The 23926-nt window shown below is 59.8% G+C and overlaps 1 protein-coding gene across 5 annotated transcripts in view; it reads right to left on the bottom strand.

Moving 5' to 3' along the window:
* ZNF516 (zinc finger protein 516) overlaps window positions 1-23926 on the bottom strand; it is a 126936-nt gene that overhangs the window by 11200 nt on the left and 91810 nt on the right. For 3 of the 5 annotated variants that reach the window (XM_030336661.1, XM_030336662.1, XM_030336660.1), the window contains exons 3-4: window positions 11436-12896; window positions 2363-2430 (exon numbers count right to left, since the gene is read on the bottom strand). In XM_030336661.1, coding sequence (XP_030192521.1) covers window positions 2363-2430; window positions 11436-12896 — 1529 coding nt within the window. Of the gene's footprint in view, window positions 1-2362; window positions 2431-3268; window positions 3374-11435; window positions 12897-23926 lie in introns of all 5 variants that reach the window. The other 2 variants (XM_030336664.1, XM_030336663.1) reach the window with 2 other exon arrangements.

The following is a 23926-nucleotide window of genomic DNA, read 5'->3' as shown; positions in this document are numbered from 1 at the left end:
GAGGACGTGGGACCTTCTAAGACAGCCCGTGGTGTCTCCCAGCAGAGCACCGCTCACGGGGGATCCGAAGGAGCACCGCATCAGGGAGAGGACGCAGCCGAGGAGCACCACCCCCAGCAGAGCACCGCTCACGGGGGATCCGAAGGAACACTGCACCAGGGAGAGGACGCAGCTGAGGAGCACCACCCCCAGCAGAGCACCGCTCACGGGGGATCCGAAGGAACACTGCACCAGGGAGAGGACGCAGCTGAGGAGCACCACCCCCAGCAGAGCACCGCTCACGGGGGATCCGAAGGAACACTGCACCAGGGAGAGGACGCAGCTGAGGAGCACCACCCCCAGCAGAGCACCGCTCACGGGGGACCCGAAGGAGCACCGCATCAGGGAGAGGATGTGGCCGAGGAACACCACCCCCAGCAGAGCACTGCCCACGGGGGACCCGAAGGAGTACCGCATCAGGGAGAGGACGCAGCCGAGGAGCACCACCCCCAGCAGAGCACCGCTCACGGGGGATCCGAAGGAGCACCGCATCAGGGAGAGGGCACAGCCGAGGAGCACCGCGCCCAGCAGAGCACCGCTCATGGGCTATCCGAAGGAGCACCGCCTCAGGGAGAGGACACAGCTGAGGAGCACCTCCCCCAGCAGAGCACTGCCCACGGGGGATCCGAAGGAGCACCGCACCAGGGAGAGGGCACAGCCGAGGAGCACCACCCCCAGCAGAGCACCGCTCATGGGCTATCCAAAGGAGCACCGCCTCAGGGAGAGGACGCAGCCGAGGAGCACCACCCTCAGCAGAGCACCGCTCATGGGCGATCCGAAGGAGCACCGCATCAGGGAGAGGACACAGCCGAGGAGCACCACCCCCAGCAGAGCACCGCTCACGGGGGATCCGAAGGAACACTGCACCAGGGAGAGGACGCAGCCAAGGAGCACCACCCCCCAGCAGAGCACTGCTCACGGGGGATCCGAAGGAGCACTGCATCAGGGAGAGGACGCAGCCAAGGAACACCACCCCCAGCAGAGCACCGCTCACGGGGGACCCGAAGGAGCACCGCATCAGGGAGAGGACACAGCCAAGGAGCACCACCCCCAGCAGAGCACCGCTCATGAGTGATCCAAAGGAGCACTGCCTCAGGGAGAGGACGCAGCTGAGGAGCACCACCCCGAGCAGAGCACCGCTCATGGGCTATCCGAAGGAGCACCGCCTCAGGGAGAGGACGCAGCTGAGGAGCACCACCCCCAGCAGAGCACCGCTCACGGGGGATCCGAAGGAGCACCGCATCAGGGAGAGGACGCAGCCGAGGAGCACCACCCCCAGCAGAGCACCGCTCATGGGCGATCCGAAGGAGCACCGCATCAGGGAGAGGACGCAGCCGAGGAGCACCACCCTCAGCAGAGCACCGCTCACAGGGGATCCGAAGGAACACTGCACCAGGGAGAGGACGCAGCTGAGGAGCACCACCCCCAGCAGAGCACCGCTCACGGGGGATCCGAAGGAACACTGCACCAGGGAGAGGACGCAGCTGAGGAGCACCACCCCCAGCAGAGCACCGCTCACGGGGGACCCGAAGGAGCACCGCATCAGGGAGAGGATGTGGCCGAGGAACACCACCCCCAGCAGAGCACTGCCCACGGGGGACCCGAAGGAGCACCGCATCAGGGAGAGGACACAGCCAAGGAGCACCACCCCCAGCAGAGCACCGCTCATGGGCTATCCGAAGGAGCACCGCATCAGGGAGAGGACACAGCTGAGGAGCACCACCCCCAGCAGAGCACCGCATCAGGGAGAGGATGTGGCCGAGGAACACCACCCCCAGCAGAGCACTGCCCACGGGGGACCCGAAGGAGCACCGCATCAGGGAGAGGACACAGCCGAGGAGCACCACCCCCAGCAGAGCACCGCTCATGGGCTATCCGAAGGAGCACCGCCTCAGGGAGAGGACGCAGCCGAGGAGCACCACCCCCAGCAGAGCACCGCTCATGGAGAGTATAAAACTACTGCTGTGGAAAAAGGACAGGGCAAAATGTGTCCTCCAACAAATTTATGCAAAAACATCTGGGGAGAAAAGCATGTGTTTCTTGTGTGCCCAGTCGCCACCTGTTTCCCCCAATTCCCTCACCCCCAACAAGACCGAGAGGAGCCATGGACCTGCTGTGTCCACATAATTCACGGCCACGACGACCGTCAGCGTCTGTCAATCGCCCACAGACTGTCCTGGAAGGGCTGTGCTCTGAATCAAAGCAACGCAACGTTATTTACACTTGACGTAAGAAAGCGCCGGATGCCCTGGCGAGGAGCACCCAGCACGCCTCTTCCCAGCACCGCAGTGAAACCCGACATCCAGTTAATCGGAAGACCTACTTGTTTGGGGGCGTCTGCGGAGGGGGCGTGGGCTTCAGCACTTCGGGGGCCGTTAGGTGCAAACACCGCTGTGGGACAAGGGACAAGGAGGCGTTAGCGCAGGTCTGTGCCCGCTTCTTCATGACGCCGCGTTCAACGAGGCCGTTATGATAAAGCGCTTTCACACAAGAGACACGAGCGCCTCGCCTGTGGCCGGAAAACACCAATTTTCCTTCAACACTCACTCGAAGAGACCGGGCTAGTGCTGCCGGGGCTGCTGCCCTCTGCAATCCCGACCTCGCTGGCGAAGGAAGCCACCACTGCCAGGACTAATTCCCAGGGTCTGTGCAAACAGACCCTCCCCCGCATCACTCACCATTTGGCCTCTGTCACTCGGCATCACAATGGCTGGTGCATGCGTCCTTCACACTTCTGATAAAGACCCCACGCCCCCTGTGCCGGGCGGTGTCCCCACACACTGCTCTGGGCACACGCAGTCTCAGGCGAGCTGGGGACACACGGTCCCAGGGCCGCACACCGCTGACCGGGGGAGGGGCCCTGGGTTCCCACCGCGGCAGCCGGTCAGCACCAGGGAGGACAAACTCCCAGCCGTGTGGCATGCTGACAGGGGCACCGTGACATCGTGTGCTGGTGGCGGCAGAATTCATTAGCATGTTTGTTTCCGAGGACCCTGCTCTCTAATGGAAACAGGACACCTGCAAACAGGCTTGTCTCCGATGAGACACTCAGATGCCAAGGGGGCACCGCCCCGGGCGCCCGACGGCAGAGTCTGGCGCATGACCAATGGGACCAGGCGTCACCTCTCGCCTCTCGTGTCGGAGTCTGCGGCCACGGTCGAGGCGGCTCGGCTCCCCAGCGCCTCCCTGGGGTCCATGGGCGGCCCAGGCCCGGTGGCAGGTGGGGTACCTGTGTGGGCCCGCGTGGGGGCCCTGAGGTGACCGGGCTGCTGGAAGCACATCCCACGCTCCACGCACGCGAAGTCTCCCTGGCGGGCCTGCGTCCGGAGCGTCCCTGGGCGGCGGTGGCCGTGGGTGGTGTCGGGTGGGGCAGTGGCAGGGCAGGGGCGAGAGGAAAGCATCATTGGTCTAATGGTGTGACAGGGGGCACCACAGGCCCAGCTGACGACCACCCAGGCTCTGCCACCAGCCGGCCACACGTGGGACCGGCAGGAAGCGAGAGTCACGGCCCCAGACACCTGCTCCCCAGCGGGGCCTCCAAGCGACCAGATGCCCTCCCGCCATCCACAGCCGCTCGGCAACCTGGGCAGGCTGGTGGGGTTGGCGCCTTGGGGACAGTGAGGCCACAGGCCTGGTCGCCTATCCCCGCTGCGCCACTGACACGGCCCACCGGCCCCTCACCTGTGCCCACACACGCCCTCCAGGGCCGAGACGGACGGGACACCTGGGAATCGCAGGACTTACGGCCCCAGCCCCACATTCCCTTCCGTGGGAAATGGGGTGCAGACGACCCTCACTTGTCTGCGCCTTTCCTGCCACGGGACGTCCCTCCGAAGAAAAGCTAAGAGCTCACGTAGGGGAAGTGGCTCCCAAGGACCTTCTCAGGTTCTCCCCGACTCTCCCCGGTTCTCCCCGACTCTCCCCGGTTCTCCCCGGTTCTCCCCGGTTCTCCCCGACTCTCCCCGGTTCTCCCCGACTCTCCCCGGTTCTCCCCGACTCTCCCCGGTTCTCCCCGACTCTCCCCGGTTCTCCCCGGTTCTCCCCGGTTCTCCCCGGTTCTCCCCGACTCTCCCCGGTTCTCCCCGACTCTCCCCGGTTCTCCCCGACTCTCCCCGGTTCTCCCCGACTCTCCCCGACTCTCCCCGGTTCTCCCCGACTCTCCCCGGTTCTCCCCGGTTCTCCCCGACTCTCCCCGGTTCTCCCCGACTCTCCCCGGTTCTCCCCGACTCTCCCCGGTTCTCCCCGGTTCTCCCCGACTCTCCCCGGTTCTCCCCGACTCTCCCCGGTTCTCCCCGACTCTCCCCGGTTCTCCCCGGTTCTCCCCGACTCTCCCCGACTCTCCCCGGTTCTCCCCGACTCTCCCCGGTTCTCCCCGACTCTCCCCGGTTCTCCCCGGTTCTCCCCGGTTCTCCCCGGTTCTCCCCGGTTCTCCCCGGTTCTCCCCGACTCTCCCCGGTTCTCCCCGACTCTCCCCGACTCTCCCCGACTCTCCCCGGTTCTCCCCGGTTCTCCCCGGTTCTCCCCGGTTCTCCCCGACTCTCCCCGGTTCTCCCCGACTCTCCCCGGTTCTCCCCGACTCTACCCGGTTCTCCCCTATTCTCCCTGACTCTCCCCTACTCTCCCCGGTTCTCCCTTACTCTCCCCTGGTTCTCCCCTACTCTCCCCGGTTCTCCCCGACTCTCCCCGGTTCTCCCCGACTCTCCCCGGTTCTCCCCGACTCTCCCCGGTTCTCCCCGACTCTCCCCGGTTCTCCCCGACTCTCCCCGGTTCTCCCCGACTCTCCTCACGGGGCTCAACCTGGCGGCAACACAGAAAACAGAAACAGCAACGAGAAAGTCCCTCCTGGAGCAGCACGTGATGTCAAAGGACGCCCACGCAGCCGGGCGTTTCCGGACCTGAAGTCTGATATGTGAGCGCAAAAGCCAAGTGAAAAGGATGACAGATGGTCTCAATCAAATTAGCTCAAAGCAAACTCTCGCTGCTGCCCGAATTCAGAGTGCCTCAACAGAGAAACAGGACACACGATCACTTCGATGCCGCGGATGACGTGCGAGGGGATGATCGTCAGAGACAGGCACGCGCTGGCAGGCACATCAAGTCACAGCTCTCACTCGGCAAGACATCCACACGGGTCTTCGAGCAATTTAAGAACTTGCCCGCAGAGTTCTCAATTCCCCACTTCCTCATTCAGGAACGCGACAATAAGATGACACACTTTGGCCCACATCCATCCCACGGTCACCAAGGAAAGAGCACTGACCGAGGTCGACAGGACGCCCCAGCCGCTGTCAACGTGGGAAGCACAGTACAGCCAGAGCGACCTCGGGTGCTGGCCGTCGCCTTACTGCCACTGTGTGTCCCCAGACGCCGTCCCTGATGGCTGTGCACGTCCTGGACCCAAGAGCAGGACAGACGGCCCACACACGCAGTTCTGAGAACACACAGCCAGCGTGGAAGCATCCCCACCATCGACTTCTGCCAACGGCCAACTACACATGCCTTGTTAGAACTGCTTTCCTCCCTCTGAGTTTGGCCCAGAAAAAACTCAACGTCTAAAGCAATTCTGTCACCCACTCCTTCTCCTTGACCACCCAGTCGAGCCCCACGAGAACCTTCTCTGACAATCACTTTGGTCGTGTGGAATCTCCCATGTGTAACGGGATGGCAAGTTCGAGGCGATTCTAACGATGCCTACACAGGATAGCGAATGATAACGATGAACACGGCACCTGCGTCTTCAAGCACTAAGTCATTACAGTACCTTTTTGTAGGTAAATCTTTTAGCTGCGGATTTCCTATCTAAAGTAGCAGGAAAAAAAAACCACACAGCACTTGTGTTCAGCCGACCTGATTTCCTTGAATTAAGTACGCACACGCACTCACGGACACACACATGCTGTTCTCCCGGGCGTCTGGCCGCATCGTTTTACTTTTTAGGAAGAGACCCGTTCCCTTTAGGGTCAATAATAATGCCCAAGCTACTCCAAAATTCTGAGCTGATCCAAAGGTTATAAACTTCCTTGGAATTAAAGACTGCCTGGTGAGCAAAGAGCCCTGACAGTCTGACCTAGAAACTGACAGTGTGTGAGAAAGTAGACCCGAGCCAAAGGGAGAGAGGAACCTTCCGGAGGCCCGGGCAGACTCTGCTCCAGAGACCCCAGCATACCCGCCCACCTGTAAGGAGGAAAGGAGACGGGAAAGATTCTAGAGACTCTACCAAGAGTCAAACACAGGAAGCACAAGACTTCTGTCACCACGTCTGCGTGTCCTCGGTGTATGTAATGGTTTTAAGCCCCAATAAGAGAGACCTGACTCAACGTCCATATTTTTCTACCTAGAATAATCTTTCTCTTGTCTTCGTGTTTTTTTCTAAAATCTGTATTATCAGATAATACAGACTGGCCACGAAGTGTGAAAACACAGGCAATTTATTATTTTATTCCTACTCTGCCATCAAAAGCACTCCTACGACATGGACAGAGGCGTCCAGCCCCCACGGCCACGCTGTGGAACGATTCCGGAACACGCAGAGTGTTTCCCACCTGAAGGGCTAGCGTGAGTCCCTCCGGGAAGTGACAATCACTATCGTCACATGACATCCTTCCTCTCCTGGCGGGGCCTCCGGGATGTTCATTTACACACACACACACACACACACACACACACACACACACAACCATTCCGTCAAAACACGCAGAGGGGAAAGGTCTCTGAGGATCCTCTTTGCTAACTTCCGAGAAGTTTTTACTTTTTAGGAAGAGACCCGTTCCTTAGGGGCATCTCCTGACAGCAGCGTTTTCTGTGTGCACAGATCGCAAGCGCTGAAAAACCCGCGTCCCACTGGCGGCCACAAACGTTGCAGGCCGACACAGATGGGTCGCTCTTCCTTCGGGAGACTTGCTGCGTCACCACCGCAGGTGGTGCCCGGCGGTACGTTCACCGAGGGCCCGTGTGCGGAAGGTGCGCGGCAGAGGCATCAGACCACAAAATGCCACCCAAAACGTGCAGACAGACTCGGAGGGTAAGACAAGCCGGAGAGACCGTTCTGCACAAAGATGGATGAAAGATTCTAGACTCGTGACGCAAAACCCGACCGGACAGCCCACGAGAGCAACGAGTGTCCAGCGACGGGTGCAGGACAGACACCCGAAGCTTTCGTCACCGGCACCTTCGGCCACGTGTCAGGAATGTAATCTGGGGGCGCGGCGCTCCTCCCTGGGCCGCCGCCGCAGGAGTACAGCCTCCCTAACGGGAAACACCAATACTCTGTTCGCCGTCGGACCGCGCCGGGCCTGCTCATCCCCTTCCGCTGCGTCACTCCGAGAGCCATACGTGAACACTCAAGGAAGGGAAAGGAGCCAGCGAGGGCGCCGGAGGGGCCGCCAAGGAAGGGGTCCCGGGAAGGGCGCGGAGCAGGCCCAGAGAGGTGCGTGGAAGATTCAACAGGCCTTCGTGCGGGAGAGCTGGGGCTGGCCCTGCAGTTGTGACAGGAGCCCGAGGGGGCACCCAGCGGACAGGGCCGTGCAGGGGAGGAGCCCGGGGTGGGGCGGGGGTCCCAGAGGGCAGGGCCTTGCAGGGGAGGAGCCCAAAGGGGGTGGGGAGTCCCAGAGGGCAGGGCCTTGCAGGGGAGGAGCCCGGGTGGGGGCGGGGTCCCACAGGGCAGGGCCATGCAGGGGAAGAGCCCGAGGGGGTGGGGGGGTCCCAGAGGGCAGGGCCTTGCAGGGGAGGAGCCCAAAGGGGGTGGGGAGTCCCAGAGGGCAGGGCCATGCAGGGGAGGAGCCCAAGGGGGGGTCCCAGAGGGCAGGGCCATGCAGGGGAGGAGCCCAAGGGGGGGGTCCCAGAGGGCAGGGCCGTGCAGGGGAGCATGGGCCCTGCCCTGGGCATCCTGTCAAAGTGTGAGGCCACCACACAGACACCAGTCAAGGGACCCAGACGAACCGATCTCAGTACTTCCCTAACCTGGGAATCCATGGTTCTAAGAATGCACTTCCTGAGGAACTACAGCTAGTTTAAAACACTCCCCTTAGGAAACCCAAATCGGGGTCAACTTAAACCCCCCAAAGCTGCTGACTGACACCTGACTACGTCTCAGGGCACACACTGCCAAGAGCAAGGAATCCAGGAAGGCATGTGGTTTATGGACAACTTAGCATTTTTCGTATTTAAAAGATAAATATTTGAGGGTACCCGGGTGGTTCAGTTGAGCGTCCGACTCTTAATTTAGACTCAGGTCATGATCCTGGGATCGTGAGATCAAGCCCCACGTCAGGCTCCAGTGTGGAGCCTGTTTGGGATTCTCTCTCTCTCTCTCTCTCTCTCTCTCTCTCTGCCCCAAAAACCTTAAAACCATTTATTTTAAAAGTTTTAAGGGGCACCTGGGTGGCTCAGTCAGTTAAGCATCCAACTTCGGCTCAGGTCATGATCTCACAGTTCGTGGGTTTGAGCCCCGCGTCAGGCTCTGTGCTGACAGCTCAGTTCCTGGAGCCCATTTTGGATTCTGTGCCTCCCTCTCTCTCTGCCTTTCCTCTGCTTGCTTTCTCTCTCTCAAAATAAATAAACATTAAAAATTTTAAAAACTTTTTTTTTACTTTTTAATGAAAAGGAAGACATTTCAGGCTACCACATACTTCAAATTTTGTCATCTGAAATTCTCAAAACCTTACCTTAAAACTCACTTCTCCTTCCACTCTTTTTGTGGGGGTGGGGAGACAATAACAACACAGACCCACAGGCAACACTAAGGGTCTTTACGGAGGCAGGAATACAACTCGCTAGGCGTGACTGGCAGGTGCAGTACATGATGCGTTACAGGTCTGGGCACGAGGGGAGGTCACGGAAATAGCGGTGCAAGCCTCTGGCTCATGGCACTGGAGGCTGCCGTCACAGGTAAGGACTGGACGCCCAAGAACACAGGTCCCCACTGGGAGTCACCCACCACCTGGTGCCTAAAACTTCTCGGCTTTGGGATCCGAGAAAACCCAAACCTTAAAGAAATGGGGTTGCCGGGGCGCCTGGGTGGCTCAGTCTGTTAAACGTCCAACTTCGGCTCAGGTCATGATCTCACGGTCCATGAGTTCGAGCCCCGCGTCAGGCTCTGTGCTGACAGCTCAGAGCCTGGAGCCTGTTTCAGATTCTGTGTCTCCCTCTTTCTCTGACCCTCCCCTGTTCATGCTCTCTCTCTCTCTCTGTCTCAAAAATAAATAAACATACATACATACATACATACATACATACATACATACATAAATAAATAAATAAAACAAAATAAGAAATGGGGTTGCCACCAGGTCTGAAGGTCAACCAATATATTATTCTTCCATTTCATAGCACATCACCTACAATGCTGGAAAACACCACTGAGATTGTGAGAAGCTCGCGTAACTGAGATCTAACATGTAAAAATGTGGGGCGCCTGGGTGGCTCAGTAGGTTAAGCGTCCGACTTCGGCTCATGTCATGATCTCACCGTTCGTGGGTTCGGGCCCCGCGTCGGGCTCTGTGCTGAGAGCTCAGAGCCCGGAGCCTGCTTCGGATTCTGTGTCTCCCTCTCTCTCTGCCCCTCCCCCACTCACTGGCGCTCGCTCTCTCTCTTTCTCTCTCTCTCTCAAAAATAAACATTACACAAAAATTAAACGCTAAGCCACACAGTATCTGCGTTCTGTTCTACCACCTGGTACCAGAGGGCAAGTGCTCAGAGCTACGCCCTGAGCTCAGAGCACCTGTGCCGGCAGGGAGGAGAATCGTGCACAGACACAGGGTGTTCACTGGGCCCTGTAAGCTCCTGGGCACGCAGTGTGTCTGTCTCAACGATCTCTGGGCACCCAGGCCGCTAGCTTCACTCTAGGAAGCTCACCAGAAGCACTGGCTCTGGGCACGCAGAAACAGATGTCAGCCTCCACCACGGACTCCACCGGCCACATCAGTGAGCCGTGGAACACATTAGTTTTCCTCCTGAGCCGAAGGCACGGTCCGTCATTCCAAGATGGCCCCAGGGTGCCTGCGGATCTGGACGGGCTCCCAAGTCCCAGGGAAAACCAGGAACTTGGGGAAGAGACCCACATTTGCCGGCCAGGCACCCACGACCACACAGACGTCACACAGCAGACTCGGGGGGCATCACTGTTGACCCAGCTGCCACGAAACCTGAACCACGCCCCCCCCATAAGTGCTTCCAGCTTCTGGGATTTGAGGGGCCAGATCTAAAAGGTCTTTTCTGACGCTGGCCTACTTCAGTTAGAGGTGCACGATGCGCAATTCAAAGACGGGCAATGAACGGACCGACAGAGCTCTGCACGGCTCTCTGAAAGCCCAGCTACGGGTGCTTGAAAGCAAGTACTCAGATTCCCCAGTGTTAAGTGACAGCTACCTGCAGTTCACGATCAGGAACGAGGGCATCCTACCCGTGTGTTCGGCAGTTGTTCCTGATTACCCTTACGAGGAGGTGTCGGTACCCAGACACTGGCAGGAAAGGAAGACGGCCACTGAAGGCTTGTCTCTTCTGGAATCTCAGCACAAGCCCGTCCCCCAAACGTTACATGGTACCTTCATACTCTGCAGGGCTTTGCTCACTAATGCCAGTGACCTGATACGTATTTTTTAATTACGTGCAGAAATAAAACTTAAAATAGTCACTTTCACGGGCGCCTGGGTGGCTTAGTTGGTTAAACGTCTGACGTCGGCTCAGATCAAGATCTCGCGGCTTGGGAGTTCGAGCCCCCCACGTCGGGCTCTGTGCTGACAGCTCAGAGCCTGGAGCCTGCCTCAGATTCTGTGTCTCCCCCTCTCTGGCCCTCTCTTGCTTGTGCCTTGTCTCTCTCTGTCTCTCAATAATAAGCGTTAAAAAAAAGTTTTTTTAACTACTCACTTTAAATGAACAATCTTATCTCTTATCTTTTGAAAGAAAAGGGACAATGAACAGCTACTGATTTTTTGTTTGAAATGACAAAGGAAGGGGTGCCTGGCAGGCTCAGTCGGTAGAGCGTGTGACTCTTGATCTCGGGGGGGCGTGAGTTCAAGCCTCATGCTGGGCACAGGGCTTCCTTAAAAAATAAAAATAAAAATAAAATGAAAAGACAAAGGGCGTGAGGGGCATCAAGGCTGCCCGCCCCTGTCCAACTTCAGCATTTCCAACTTACATCACCAGGAGGGAAGCCCAGAAGGGGGCGGCAGGTAAATAATGCCCACAGCACCAGGCACGTGCACCCTAGCGGGCAGGGCTGGGGGGGGGGGGGGGCGGAGGGAAGCACACACGTGCCCCGCCCTCTCTGTTCTGCGATCACAGCCTCACAGCCGGGCAGGCGGCGTCCCCACCTCCTAAGGGGAGGCTCCTCCAGAGGCCGGCCCAGGACCTAGTGACAATGCTCACACGGGGGTTGGGAAGGGGCCCGCGCGTCTTACCTCTGTGCTCTAGTGCAGGGCCGTTGGCACCCCAGCTCTGGTAGAGGGAAGCAAAGTCCTTTGGAATGTACGTCTTAAAGATATTAAGGATGTCCAGGCGCTTCTCGTGGCCGTCGGACGCGGGCTCCTGCTTGCTGGTGTGCAGCGGGGGCTGGCCCGGCGAGGCCGCGGTCCCCCCGGGGCCCGCTCCACAGCTGGCCGGCGGCCGCAGCTCCTGGCCCGCCTTGGAGGGGGGCTCGCGGGGAGGTAGAGCGGGGGTCCCGTCGCCTTTCACGTGCAGCTGGCCCTGAGGCTGAGGGCCGAATTTGGCTTTCGGGGGGTCCGGGGCACTGTGCTTATTTGGGGGACCGAGGCCGGCCCCCGCGGGGGGGATGCCGCACTTGTCCCCCGGCCTGCTGCCGGTGGGGGGCTGGGCGCCTGCCCGGGCGATGACTGAGGGCGTCGGGGTGGCGCTTCGGCTGAAGCCACCGCCGCCCGCCGCGGGCCCCGGCCGGGGGCCGGCCTCCTGCCTGGGCTTGGGCAGGGGCAGCTGCGTGGGGGCGCCGTGCTGCTCGGGGCCGTGGTGGCCAGGCCTGGCCTGTCGGTGCCCTTCGGGGCCGGCCGCCCAAAGCGCACAGGGGCCCCCGGAGTGGCCGTCCTTGCTCTTAGGCAGGTGAGCGGCTTTCGTGGTCACGCCCAGGGGCGAGGAACCGCCTCTGGGCCCCGGCGCCCCTCCCGGTACCTGAGTGCGCGTGAACCGAGCGATGGGCAGGGGCTGGCACTCTTTGCCCCCGAGGGCAGGCGGGGGCCCCGTGCGTCCGCTCCGGGCAAGGAAAACCAAGTTGTTCCTGATGCTCTTGTAACCGTTGGGAGGAATCCACTGGGGGGTCACGGAGCTGCAGCTGACCTTGTGCCAGACACGTTTGTGCATCCACAGGACCTCGGGGTAGTACGTCTTGTGGCTGCAGTAAGGGCACGGGTGGACGGCCAGCGCGGCCTGCAGGGAGGAGGCCAGCTCCTTACGGCCGGGGTCGTCCCGGGTCGACCTGTCGCTGAGGTCCAGCGGGGTCAGGTCTGCGGCCGGCCCCCTCCGTCCGCCCCCAGCGTGTTCCTTAGTGTGCAAGTCAGGCAGCTTGTCTTTCGGGTGGCGAGCCGGGCTCTCGGGCGAGAGCCGCGGATCTCCTTCTGGAAAAGTCTGGTCCGAAAGCGAAGGGAAGTCTGCAGTGTCCCTGGGGGTGGGGACCTCCCGCTTTGGGTGAAACGCGGGCATCTTTAGGTCCACAGAAAACCTCGGCTGCTCTGCTCTCTTGCAGGCGTCTCTGCTCCTGTTTCCAAGTGCGGACGCAGAAGCTGCGCTCCCCGTGCCGGGCTCACCGCTATGTGTCTCTGACGCCTTACTTCCAGGTGCGGGAGTCCGGTCTCCGTTGGAGAGCACAGTCGAAGCTACCTCTTCGGAAAAGCAGCAGCGGTGAGGCTTTCCCCCTGGAGGACCAAAATGTAAAACGTGAAGTTACCATCTCTCATCAGAACAGAACGAGAACACCCAGAGCAGCACGCTCAAAGGCCCTGTGGCCCTCGCGCACCGGGTGCGCTGGTCCTCAGCAAGACTGCGTGATTCTGGAGCCTGGCTGCGCACCCCCCCCCACAGCGCCATCAAGAGTGGACCAAATATAAGGGCCAAAGGACAGTGTGCGGGGTGGGGTCTCTTTCTTCAACTGATTATGTGACTCAATAGACTATAAGCAGAAATAAAGTCTAGTTAGCTGTGACTACACAGTTACTAGTCAACAGAGGACAACTAGTTACATCAAAAAGCGAGAAATAAGCACTCACTAATAGCACAAGGCTTCCCATGACTGTCAAAGAACTAACTGAAGGCACGTTTAGGGATCCTGTGGGCTTAGGCAAAAAGACCCGGACAGACTGACATGCAGCCTGTGGCCAACACAGAGGCTGGGCCGGGACACCGCTCACCTTGCCCACGGGATCCCGCGGCCGCCTCAGAAACGTCTACGCTACGGGCTGACTTCAGACTGATCCAGAAAGGGTCCCTTGACTGTCTCTCATAAGGTCCAATGTTCAAGTCCACAACCTCGACACCAGAAGCTTCCCTTCAGAGGCATGAGAAGGGAGGGTAAGCGAAGCTATCCGTCCCTGCCTTTCCCAGGACGGGTGTCCAAGAGAAGGAGGGCACCCGGGACGGGGACCCCGAGCCCTGCAGCTAGAGTTCCCACCTGCCATGCTCCTGCAAGAGAGACAAGCAGTGTGTGCGTGGACGCCCTGTCACCGGCAGGCCTGCCTCGTCCCCGGCCAGGCTGCACTGGGAATCACCACCAGCTGGGAGCTGGGCTCCGTGACCTTTGGACCCCAGGTGCTAACGCTTCTGCCGAGTCAGACTAGACCACAACCCAAGGCGACTCAATCCGACTTGAGAAAAATTCCGTTTTACATTTGCAAGGATGACTTCGGACATACTGAAAGACGCAAGTCAACGTTTGGAAGGTCCACCGATGTGTCTGGATGTCTTAAAACTTCCCGAAGTACAGCGGACAAATGCATCACGGACACACCACCAGAGGGATTTTATCTCCCTGGAGCCCCGTCACAGTGGAGGTGGGTTATGATGTCAGGTGTTCTAACAAGGGTTAGATACGGCTGGTCTTGGAGAAAGAATTTTTAGAGACTTACACATTCCAGTGGAATCTAGGGATCTATTTGCAAAAATACGTTCTTTAAACATTTTCTAAGACTCAGGAATCCCATCGAATGGGCATTAAAAAAAAAAAAAAAGTATTTCAAAGGGATCTTCACGGAAGCAGGAAGGCGCCCCTCACAGGACGCGTTTTCACACAGCTGTGAAGGGGAACAGTACCAAATGTTCATTTTCAGTTAGGAGGTGGTGAGCCACTCTTAAGCCATTTTCAAGGATGACGTCCACATAAAAAACGTGACTGGCATGTCGTGATGTGCAGAACGGGTGAGGGGGTAAGACGGAGCGGGGATAAGCGTTCAGATTCCTGTCGGCTCCAAAATGCTAACCCTGAAGCCAAGTCGGGTATGTTGCGTCCTGCTCGGAAGGGCGCCGAGCAGCCCTGGGAATCTCTGGACAAAAGGGCACTTAACGGGAGAGTAAACGTACGGAAACCTGGTGGCCTTGGTTCGATTCGGACTGATGCTCAGGATGCCACAATCACTTTCAAATTTTCAAAGAGAGAAATGCCGGGGGCTGGGGCCTCGTCTCTCCTGTGTGAAAGGGACACGGATTTATGAAAACACACGCCGAAGACCATTAGTCAAATTCCTAAGTTGGAACAGGGGGCCGGTGCAAACTGATGTTGCACCTCTGCGGGAGGTGCAAAGCACATCTGTCGAAGTCCCCGAACTTGACGCTCCCAGAAGGGCTGACAAAACACCACAACCGAACCTCCAGAACCTCTGAGCAAGACACTAAAACACGAGGCGCACGTGACATGACACACAGGTCATCAAAGGCCATCAAAGCCATCGTGGGGGCGGGGGCAGAGCTGTTGTCACAGGAAGCCAGTCACGGAGCAAAGGAACTCCTTCCCGAAAGCCTTCCGACCGCAGGAGGGGGAGGGCAGTTCAGAGTGGGGACGCTGACCATCTGAGGTCAAAGGAGGGGGCAGGAGAGCAGCCCAGGAGCCAGGTGATGCTTCGAACCAGGAGACCGTGGTCATGACCCCTGGAGCGCTTTTCTTAGGGAGCTTCCTCAGGTACAGGGCTGGGGACCCCCGGGTCACCGTGGAGAAGGCCCAACCCGCTGCGACCTCTGTATCTACAGCTGCCCCCACCAAGCCAGTGGGGTCACTCAAGGCTGCCCAGCTTCAGGGCATCCAGACCGAAAGCAGGCACAGAGGGGCCGCCCCGGGGCCCCAGGGAAGCAGGACTCGGGTCTCCGCTCCCGGGCCCTTCAGTCCCATCTCCGACTTTACTCATAGGCGTTTCACCTAGAAGTGGACCTCCCACAGGCCACACCCACCGGGCACGAAGGGTGCCTGCACGTCCCCAGCCACCTGCCCCACGAGCCACACCTCCTCGGTGGGCAGCCTGCCCTGAGCACTTGATTAGGCTTACACGGAGGGCGATGGGTTCTGAGTTCCGGGCCTGATGTGCCTCCATAAACAGCTGCCTGTAACCTTGACCACCAGGCTAATAGCGTCTGCAGCTGAGAAACAGGCTCCGAGGGGTACCGCTGGTCTCCTGCCTGCGGGGGCTGCAGCTGTGACCTCCCGCCAGGGCACCCTGTCCCGAAGCACGGTCCTGGCGCAGAGCGGCCAGACCTGCACGGCCCCCAGGAAGCGCGCCTCGGTCCCCACCCTGCGTCCACATATCCAGTGCCACGTGAGGCAGTAATTCCTGCCACAGTCACACATGTGCACACGTGAACAGGTGGGTGCGTGCAAAAACACGCCCATGCGTGGGTGCACAAGTGAACAGCTGTGTGCGTGTGAAAACAGGTGCGTGCACGCGTGAGCACATGGGCGCACAGAGTGAACAGCTGTGTGCGTGTGAAAACGGGTGCGTGCACGTGTGAGCACGTGGGCGCACAGAGTGAACAGCTGTGTGCGTGTGAAAACGGGTGCATGAACGCGTGAGCACGTGGGCGCACAGAGTGAACAGGTGTGTGCGTGTGAAAACGCGCATGCACGCGTGAGCACGTGGGCACAGAATGAACGGGTGTGTGCATGTGAAAACAGGTGCATGAACGCGTGAGCACGTGGGCACACAGTAAACAGGTGTGTGTGTGTGTGTGTGTGTGTGTGAAAACAGGCACATGCAGACTTGAGCACATGGGCACACAGAGTGAACAGGTATGTGTGTGTGAAAATAGGTGCATGAACGCGTGAGCACATGGGCGCACACAGCGAACAGGCGTGTGCGTGTGAAAACAGGTGCATGCACACGTGTGCACACACATGTGGACATGCACAGTCATCCTTCCATGGCCTGCTCTCTCCTGGGCCCAAATGATGTGTGTGGGCTACACGCGCCTTAAATTCCTCAGTTTCTTTCTAAATAGGACCCTCCTGGAAATGGCTTCAAAACTGCAGCACTAATTAGGTTTCTGAGGCCGTGACACGCGCCCCACATCTGTAGTTGCTCGGCTCATTGTGCGTGTGCACTCGCACACACGCACGGACGCACACCACCCTCGGAGACCCCACCAGTCCCGGAAGTTCAGGGGAGGGAGGGACTTCACAGTTTGAAACCCCTGAAGCAACACCGTATCCACACACATACGCATACACACGCACACGCGCACCCACGATTAAATCGAGACACGCAGGAAGGACACATGGTAAGAAAAATTACTCCCCTTTAACTTTCTCTAATTCTTTTCACCGTGGGAAGACACACAGAACAAAAAATTCACCACCCGAACCATCTTTCGTGCTCCCCTTCCACCTTGACGACTGATCTGGGTTTCACTGTGCAGCCCTGTTTCCATTTTACACCCATCTTTAAGGCACTTAATTCTTAGCGCCTATTAGGGCCTCTTTTCTTTTCCCCTCAATTAACAAACCCACCCCTGAGAAGCAGGCCTGTGCGTCGCTGCTTGGCTGAGGCAGGTGGGGCCCAGGAAACGGCCCCATGGAGCCGCGGGCCTGGGTCCTGTCCACGCCCTGATGCAGGGGATGCTCGATGGGGCCGTTGGCCGCAGTGCACCTGCACTCCTGCACAACAGCCTCTCCAACTCACGCTCTGACAGGCTGCCGTTCACACTGCAAGCAAGGTGCTTGCCTGAGCCGGCTGCCCCGCAGGGCTTCGAGGAGGGACGCTCCTGTCTCCCCTTGTGCCCTGCTTCCTAACGGTCGTGATTTATTTCCGAGAATGACAGCTCTCGTGTATGGAATCTCAAAAACGCACAGGGCTCTCCTAGCCTCTCCGGATCCCCAGGGAGCGCCTGTAGGTCCTGCCCGGGGCTCGGGCTCGGCAGGAAAGGGCTGCCAGGGGAACCCAGCATCCACAGAAGGCCTGGAGCCGCCGACCCAGGTGCCGCCAAGTTCATCGTCTCGGACGCGGAGCTACCCCCCCCAGCAACGGGGAGCGAGAAGGCAAGGAACGCAGCGGCAGATGCAAACACGGCCTTCAGTGCCGGCCTGGTCCTGCTCCAAGCTGAGAAGGAAAGGCGGGGGGGGGGGGGGGGGGGGACTGTCTTCAAAGGTAAAACTTCCAAGCTATTAAAATTATACAGAAGTCTGAGATCCATCACTGAGAATCTCTAAAAAGAAAAAAGTCGGTGATGTGACCCTAATTCGAAGGAGCCTTGGAAATACCAGTGCCCTTCTCCCCAAGCCCAGAAATGGCTGTGCTGGGATCACCACCAAGAGGTCCTTGGATGCGCTGTGGTCTCCAACTCTTTATCACCGCAATCTCCTTCCTAACAGATACATTCGAAAAGCTTGACTGATTCCTCTTTTCTGCCGTTAGCCTCTGCAACGGATGCCGTCGCCCCCGCGGGACATTTGACTTACTCGGCCGAACACCTTTAGCACTCAGCATGCCTTCCGGCACCTTCCGGCTCAGCAGCACGTGCTACCGGGGCCGTGCCCACACCCTTCCTGCCCCAGCACGAAGGAGGAAAAGGCACCCCTGGATTCCCACCCGGCTCCCCTGCCAGGCTGCCTGCCGGGACCTGCGGGCCGCGAGAACCGGGCCCACCGTGCAGCCCTGCTCCCCGCAGGGAGGTGGTGCCCGCTGGGCGGCTCAGCTCCAGGGACAAGCGTCCACAGGGCAGGGAACAGCGTCTCCGTGCGACACGCTCGGCTCGACCACATCTGTGCACGAGCACGTTTCTCTCGAGGCCCTCCGCCCCCACGACAGGATGCAGCAGCGTGCCTGCGGATCCCTGAACGCCCCACCCCTGCGCGGCTGCGGGGCTCCAGCCGCACAGAATGGCAGCGGGGGCGGTTTGCGGAAACGCTGGCGTGATCAAAACACATCTTGCAACTGACCCGCCAAGAAAGATGAAAGTCTGCGTGCCTTGGTGTTTCCGTGTATAAAATTTACCCCAAGTTCGGTAAAAAAAAAACAAAAAAACAAAAAAACAAAAAAAAAACAAAAACAAAAAACACCCAGCACCATAAAAGCCCGTGGAGTATATGGCATGATTCCGTCTGTGGAAAGGCTTACTACGCCGACTGTTCAGGGGACAGGGCGACGCGTGGGCCTGGCCTCTCCTGACAGTCCAGGGACAAGACGACACAAGGCCGGGCTGAGAACCCTGAGCAGGACCGTGAGCTGACCGGACGCCCCGGCCCAGGACCAACAAGGACAAAGGGCCTGATGGTGGCTGTGCAGCCACCGTTACTTTTATCGGCGGCCTCAACGAAGAAATGGGACGAACGTGTTTATGATAGCTAAGTCTGCCACTCAGCTAGGAAAGAGCCAAAATCTTCAACAAAAGAACAAAGATGCAGAAGTTCTCAACAAGATGGAAAAGCTGAAAACTAACAACATACAATCCCACGAGGAAGAACAGAAAGCACAGAAGTGAAAGGTCTGGCTTAAGAGCTGTGCTGTGAAAGAGACGCCAGGGTCCTAGGGGACCACAAGCTCAGTGTGTCAGATCAAGGACAGCATCCTCAGGCCCAGCCTGGGAAGCAAGGACACAGGGGAGCACACATCTAGAAGAGCCCAGCCCCAGCTCGGAGCCAATGCTAAGAGGAACCAGATGAAGGGGAGCGTGTCCGAAACAGGCCTATAGGGGGAGGTTTCTGGAAACCAAGCAATGTGAGGAAGGACTGCAGGCTCTTGGACTGTTCTACCTAGAATCGAGGGCTGAGGCTGTACCGCCACAAACTCTGACATTCACTCAGTACGGAATGAGCGAGGCAATGATTCGTTCATCAAGGGCAGCGTTCTGTCTGCACGCTGGAATCATCTGGAACAACATGAACCATCACTGGTAAGAAATTCCCAAGGCCAGTGCTCAGACCTAGAGCCGGCTTTCCAGGGGCGGAGCCCACACCATCAGCTTTTTCTACAAAGGCCTCTAGGTGACTCAAACGTGGCCCCGACTGAGGACAAACACCCGGGGGTCACCGAGGACCTGGCCGCAGGGGAGGCCGGCGGGGAGAAAGCCGCGTGGGAGGAGCAGCCACGGCTCCCGGGGCGATGCGAGCGGAGCCCCGAGTCAGCTCCCGGGAACCGCGTGGCCGCCCAGCCCACCTGGCCCCCACCTCTGAGGCTCAAAAAAGGGACCCAGTGACAGGTGACGGAAATGAGCCGCTGAGTCCTGTGCTTCCTCAGTGTCCTCGTTTCCATGCAATTCCCCTTTCTGCACAGGTACGCCTACGATGTAATGCTTTGTCACTGTGTAATCTGTAGCTAAAAATCGCACGTTACCGGGGCACCTGGGTGGGCTCGGTTGGTTGGGCGCCCGACCCCTGACTTGAGCTCAGGTCGCGATCTCACAGCTGTGGGTTCGAGCCCTCTGTCGGGCTCTGTGCTGACAGCGCGGAGCCTGCTTGGGCTTCTCTCTCCCTCTGCCCCTCCCCCGCTCATTCTCTCTCTCTCCCTCTCTCTCTCTCCCTCTCTCTCTCTCTCTCTAGCACATTATTCTATCACCCAGGGGCTACCGTGCATCACTCAGTAGCGGCGGGGTGCTCAGGGCGGACGGGGTTTCTTGGTTGGGGGCTCTGCGTTCTTACGGGAGCCGGGTCTCTGGTCCCCAGTCCTCATGCAGAGCTCACTCGTGATGCAGGCCACCTCGGGTCGCTGTGTTCCCCACGTGACTCTGCCTGTTTACGCTGCCTTTTGTTAAGTTTATTTATTTATTTTGAAAGAGAGAGAAAGAGAGAGACAGAGCATGCACGCACGTGCACTGGAGTGGACGAGGGGCAGGAGGCGAGGGAGCGAGGGAGAGAGAATCCCAAGCAGGCTCTGCACGCTCAGCACAGAGCCTGACACGGGACTCGAACTCATGAACCATGAGATCATGAGCTGAAGTCAAGAGCTGGACGCTTAGCAGACCGAGCCACCCGGCGCCCCCGACCCCGTCCTACGTCCATTACTTTCCTATCTTCCCACTCTTTGGGTTCAAACAAACAACACAACAGAAGCTCCTCACGAAGCACAAGACCAGGAACACAGCTCCTGACGGCGGGCGCCCCCTGGACCCCCTCAGCACACCGTTCAGAGTGAGGCAGCAGCCTGCCGTGCGCTGAGCGCCATCGGACCGCCTCTTACGGACTGACTCGCCCCCGTTATCAACGGACTTGTGACCAGTCCCCCCAGTGAGCCAGGCTGTGTGAACAGAGGACTCATTCGGGCACCGAGGTGAGCACGTCTTACAGGACCGCAGCATCTGGAAACGTCTGCGACGGGGGCGCGGGAGACGGGAGGGCGGCCGGTCCGTCCACACGCGCTGTCGCTGCCCCACGTCTGCAGCCTTCCCCACAGGGCCACGTCGCCGGTGGCTGGGGCCCGCGCCCCGCTGCCCGCCAGCCAGGCTACCCTCGCGAACGGCACGGGGGTCCGCGGAGCAGCTGGCACGACCGGGAGACCGTGCGTGATCCCGGGCCAGCACCACCCAGCCTGGTCTCAGGGCGGCGGCCCTCGGGGCGTGGCCCCGAGCTTCTGAGAGCCTGGCCCGCCGGAGGGACGACTCACGTGTCCGTCGTCACCTGCACGGCCCCAGCCCACGGGCCGGGCCACCCACCCGGGCGCGTGGGTGCGGTGCCGTGGCCAGAGGGCCCGTGCTGAGCCCTCTGCGCTGGTGACCTGCCTGGCCGGCGTGTCTCGGGAGGCCAGTGCCGCTGCAGACGGGGAAGCCGAGGCAGGGAGCAGCCGGGGGCCGGCAGGCGTGGAGCCCGGACCCCAGCCCGTGCTGTGGCGCCCTGACGGTCCCTCTGTGCCCACAGCTCAGAGGCCTGACTCCGGGGCTGCGGGCACGGACGGCAAAGCTGGCAGGTGGGCCGGGCCTTCGGCCCACACGATGGAACCACGTGGTCAGGGGCCTCGTGGCAGAGAGGAAGCAGGGGCTGGGCTTCGCACGTGAGGACCCGGCAAGTGTGGCCCCCGGGGCGCGGACAGCGCCAAGGGCGGAGGGCTGTTCTCCGAGGGTCGCGGCAGGCAGCCCTCCTCCACCCCCAACCGCGGGGTTCCGGGCCGAGGGCCTGTCGGCTAGCGAGCATACCGGGCGCTCTGGAACATTCCCCAGGGGCCAGGATTCCGGGGGCCCAGGTAAGGGCAGCGGCGGCCACACGTCGGCCACGCCAGCGTCGCCCGGCGACCCTTTCCCACCGCAGGCTCCCAGGCGGCTTCCAGACCCCCGGGCCCCAAGTTGAGAGGAAGGAAGATGGAGGGGACTCCCGCAGGTGGCCGGGCGGCCAGATAAAGGCAGACAGGAAGGCGACAGCATGTCCGCTCTGGCCTGGGCCCTGGGGCACGGAGCCCGAAGGCCCAGGGAGCAGGATGTCACAGGGGACAAGCACACAGACGGGGCCCCAGGGCGCAGCGTGGCCGGACGCAGAGGAAGGCCAGGGACGCTGAAGACGCAGGGCGGTGGCCCTTCCCCCAGTCACCGCCCAGCTCTCCGCCTTCAGCGGTGAACGAGCGGCTGAGCCGCCACCAAAACCAGTCCCATCCCAACGCGGAGTCGGCGGAGGCCTCGGACAGGACCCGTGTGCTGCACAGAAGACCTGCGGCCAGGCTCGGGTTGGCCCTTTGCTCCTTGACCCCACGAGACCGAGGGGTCGCGCAGAGGAGCAGAGGGCGAGGAGCACCAGGCTCCGGTGTGCAGGCTCTGGGGCAACACGGCTCCAGGCACACGGGGGTCTCCAACCAGGAACCGGCACAGGGAGACCCTGCGGGTCCCCGAGCGGAGGGCAGGTGGGGCCAGGCGAGCAGGGGGAGCGCCGGGCCACACCCGGCCTTGGTCCAGCCACCAGGCTTTGCCCCAGGCAGAACCACGACCTGGGGGGAGGGACCCCGTATTCCAGGACCGAATGTCCCAAGTTCCCGCCCCGCCTTCCCTTTCAATTCCTCTGCTCTAACTACACGTGCAAACCCGTTCACATAATGGCAGGAATGCTTTACAAGTTATGGAACAAGGTCACTGAGATGGTCTGCAAAATGCCGTGTTAGGGACACACGTGCGACCGCGAGGAAGGGGCTCAGCCTAACCCAGCACGAGCACTGACCAGCGGGGCGGGCCCCCGTGCGCCAACCACACCACCCCTCAGGGCTCTGTGCTTGCCGTTTGCTCCGAAACACGGCGCCCGGGGAGTCACCAGGCTCCGCTCCCTCGCCAGGAGCACCTCGCAGACCACCCTGCATAAAACATCAGCCCCCCCACACCCCATTCCCACTACCCTGCTGTGCCGCCCCGGCATTTCTCCTCCCTGCTGCGGTACATGGGTGTGCGTGTGTGTGCGTGTGTGTGTTTCCTCTTTGCCTCTCCCGGAAAGGACCTGAGCTGCCAAAAGAGAAACTGCGTTTTATTCCAATGCTGTTATTGCCGGCATCTACCACCCCTGGCGTGAGGTAGATGTCCCATGAATGCAGAACGAATGAATGAACGAACGAATGAACGAACGAGTGAAACAGGTCATTTAGGAGCGCCTCAGTGGCTCAGCCAGTTGAGCATCCAACCCTAGATCTCAGCCCAGGTCTTGATCTCAGCGTCGTGAGTTCAAAGCCCGCGTGGGGCTCCAGGCCGGGTGTGGGGCCTACGTAAAAAAATAAAACGAGTCCCTTCATGTCCAAGACTCCTACGTACAGAGACAGCACATAGGAAAGGACCTGCGAAGCAGGCAGTGGAGTATGAAGCAGTTAATTCAGCACGTACTCCTCAAGGGCCCACAGAGATGAGAAGTAACGCACGTGTGGGCAGTCACAGGACCTCAAAGTCCCAGCAACATACAGCAAAACTACTAACCCAGGGGGGGCGCCTGGGTGGCTCAGTCGGCTGGGCGTCCGACTTCAGCTCGGGTCATGATCTCGCGGCCCGTGAGTTCGAGCCCCGCGTCGGGCTCTGTGCTCACCGCTCGGAGCCTGGAGCCTGCTTCGGATTCTGTGTCTCCCTCTCTGTCTCTGCCCCTCCCACCCCCCCTCTTTCTCTTGCTCTCAAAAATAAACATTAAAAAAAAAAAAAAAACCTACCAAGCTAGTTACCAACCTGGCGTGTGTCGGGTGGGGGTCCTAGAAATACAGCAGCGGTAGTAAAGCCTGCGTACGGGGAAGGCTTGGGGGTCTTCGCGGTTTATGGCACCAGGACCCCTGCACCGCTCAGACCTGGGGCACTCTTAAGACGACCCACCCTCTGCAATTTCTCGGTCCACGCGTGAAATCAGACACCTGCTCAGACTTTATGAAGAAAAGGTCCAGCTGGGACAATAGCCTTTGTCTAGCTCGCGCTAAAAAATAAAGACTTCCTATTACTAAGGCTGCCTTCCCACTGCCAGGTTCCCACAGACCTAAGAACGGAACTTGGATTTTTATCACGGCCACAACCTAACTGAGGCTGCCCGTTCACCGTCCCCTGT

Source organism: Lynx canadensis, chromosome D3 (assembly GCF_007474595.2).
Source record: "Lynx canadensis isolate LIC74 chromosome D3, mLynCan4.pri.v2, whole genome shotgun sequence".
NCBI classification, from domain to species: Eukaryota; Metazoa; Chordata; class Mammalia; order Carnivora; family Felidae; genus Lynx; species Lynx canadensis.
The sequence above is the reverse complement of the archived record's forward strand: the minus strand, read 5'-3'. Positions and strand labels throughout refer to the sequence as shown.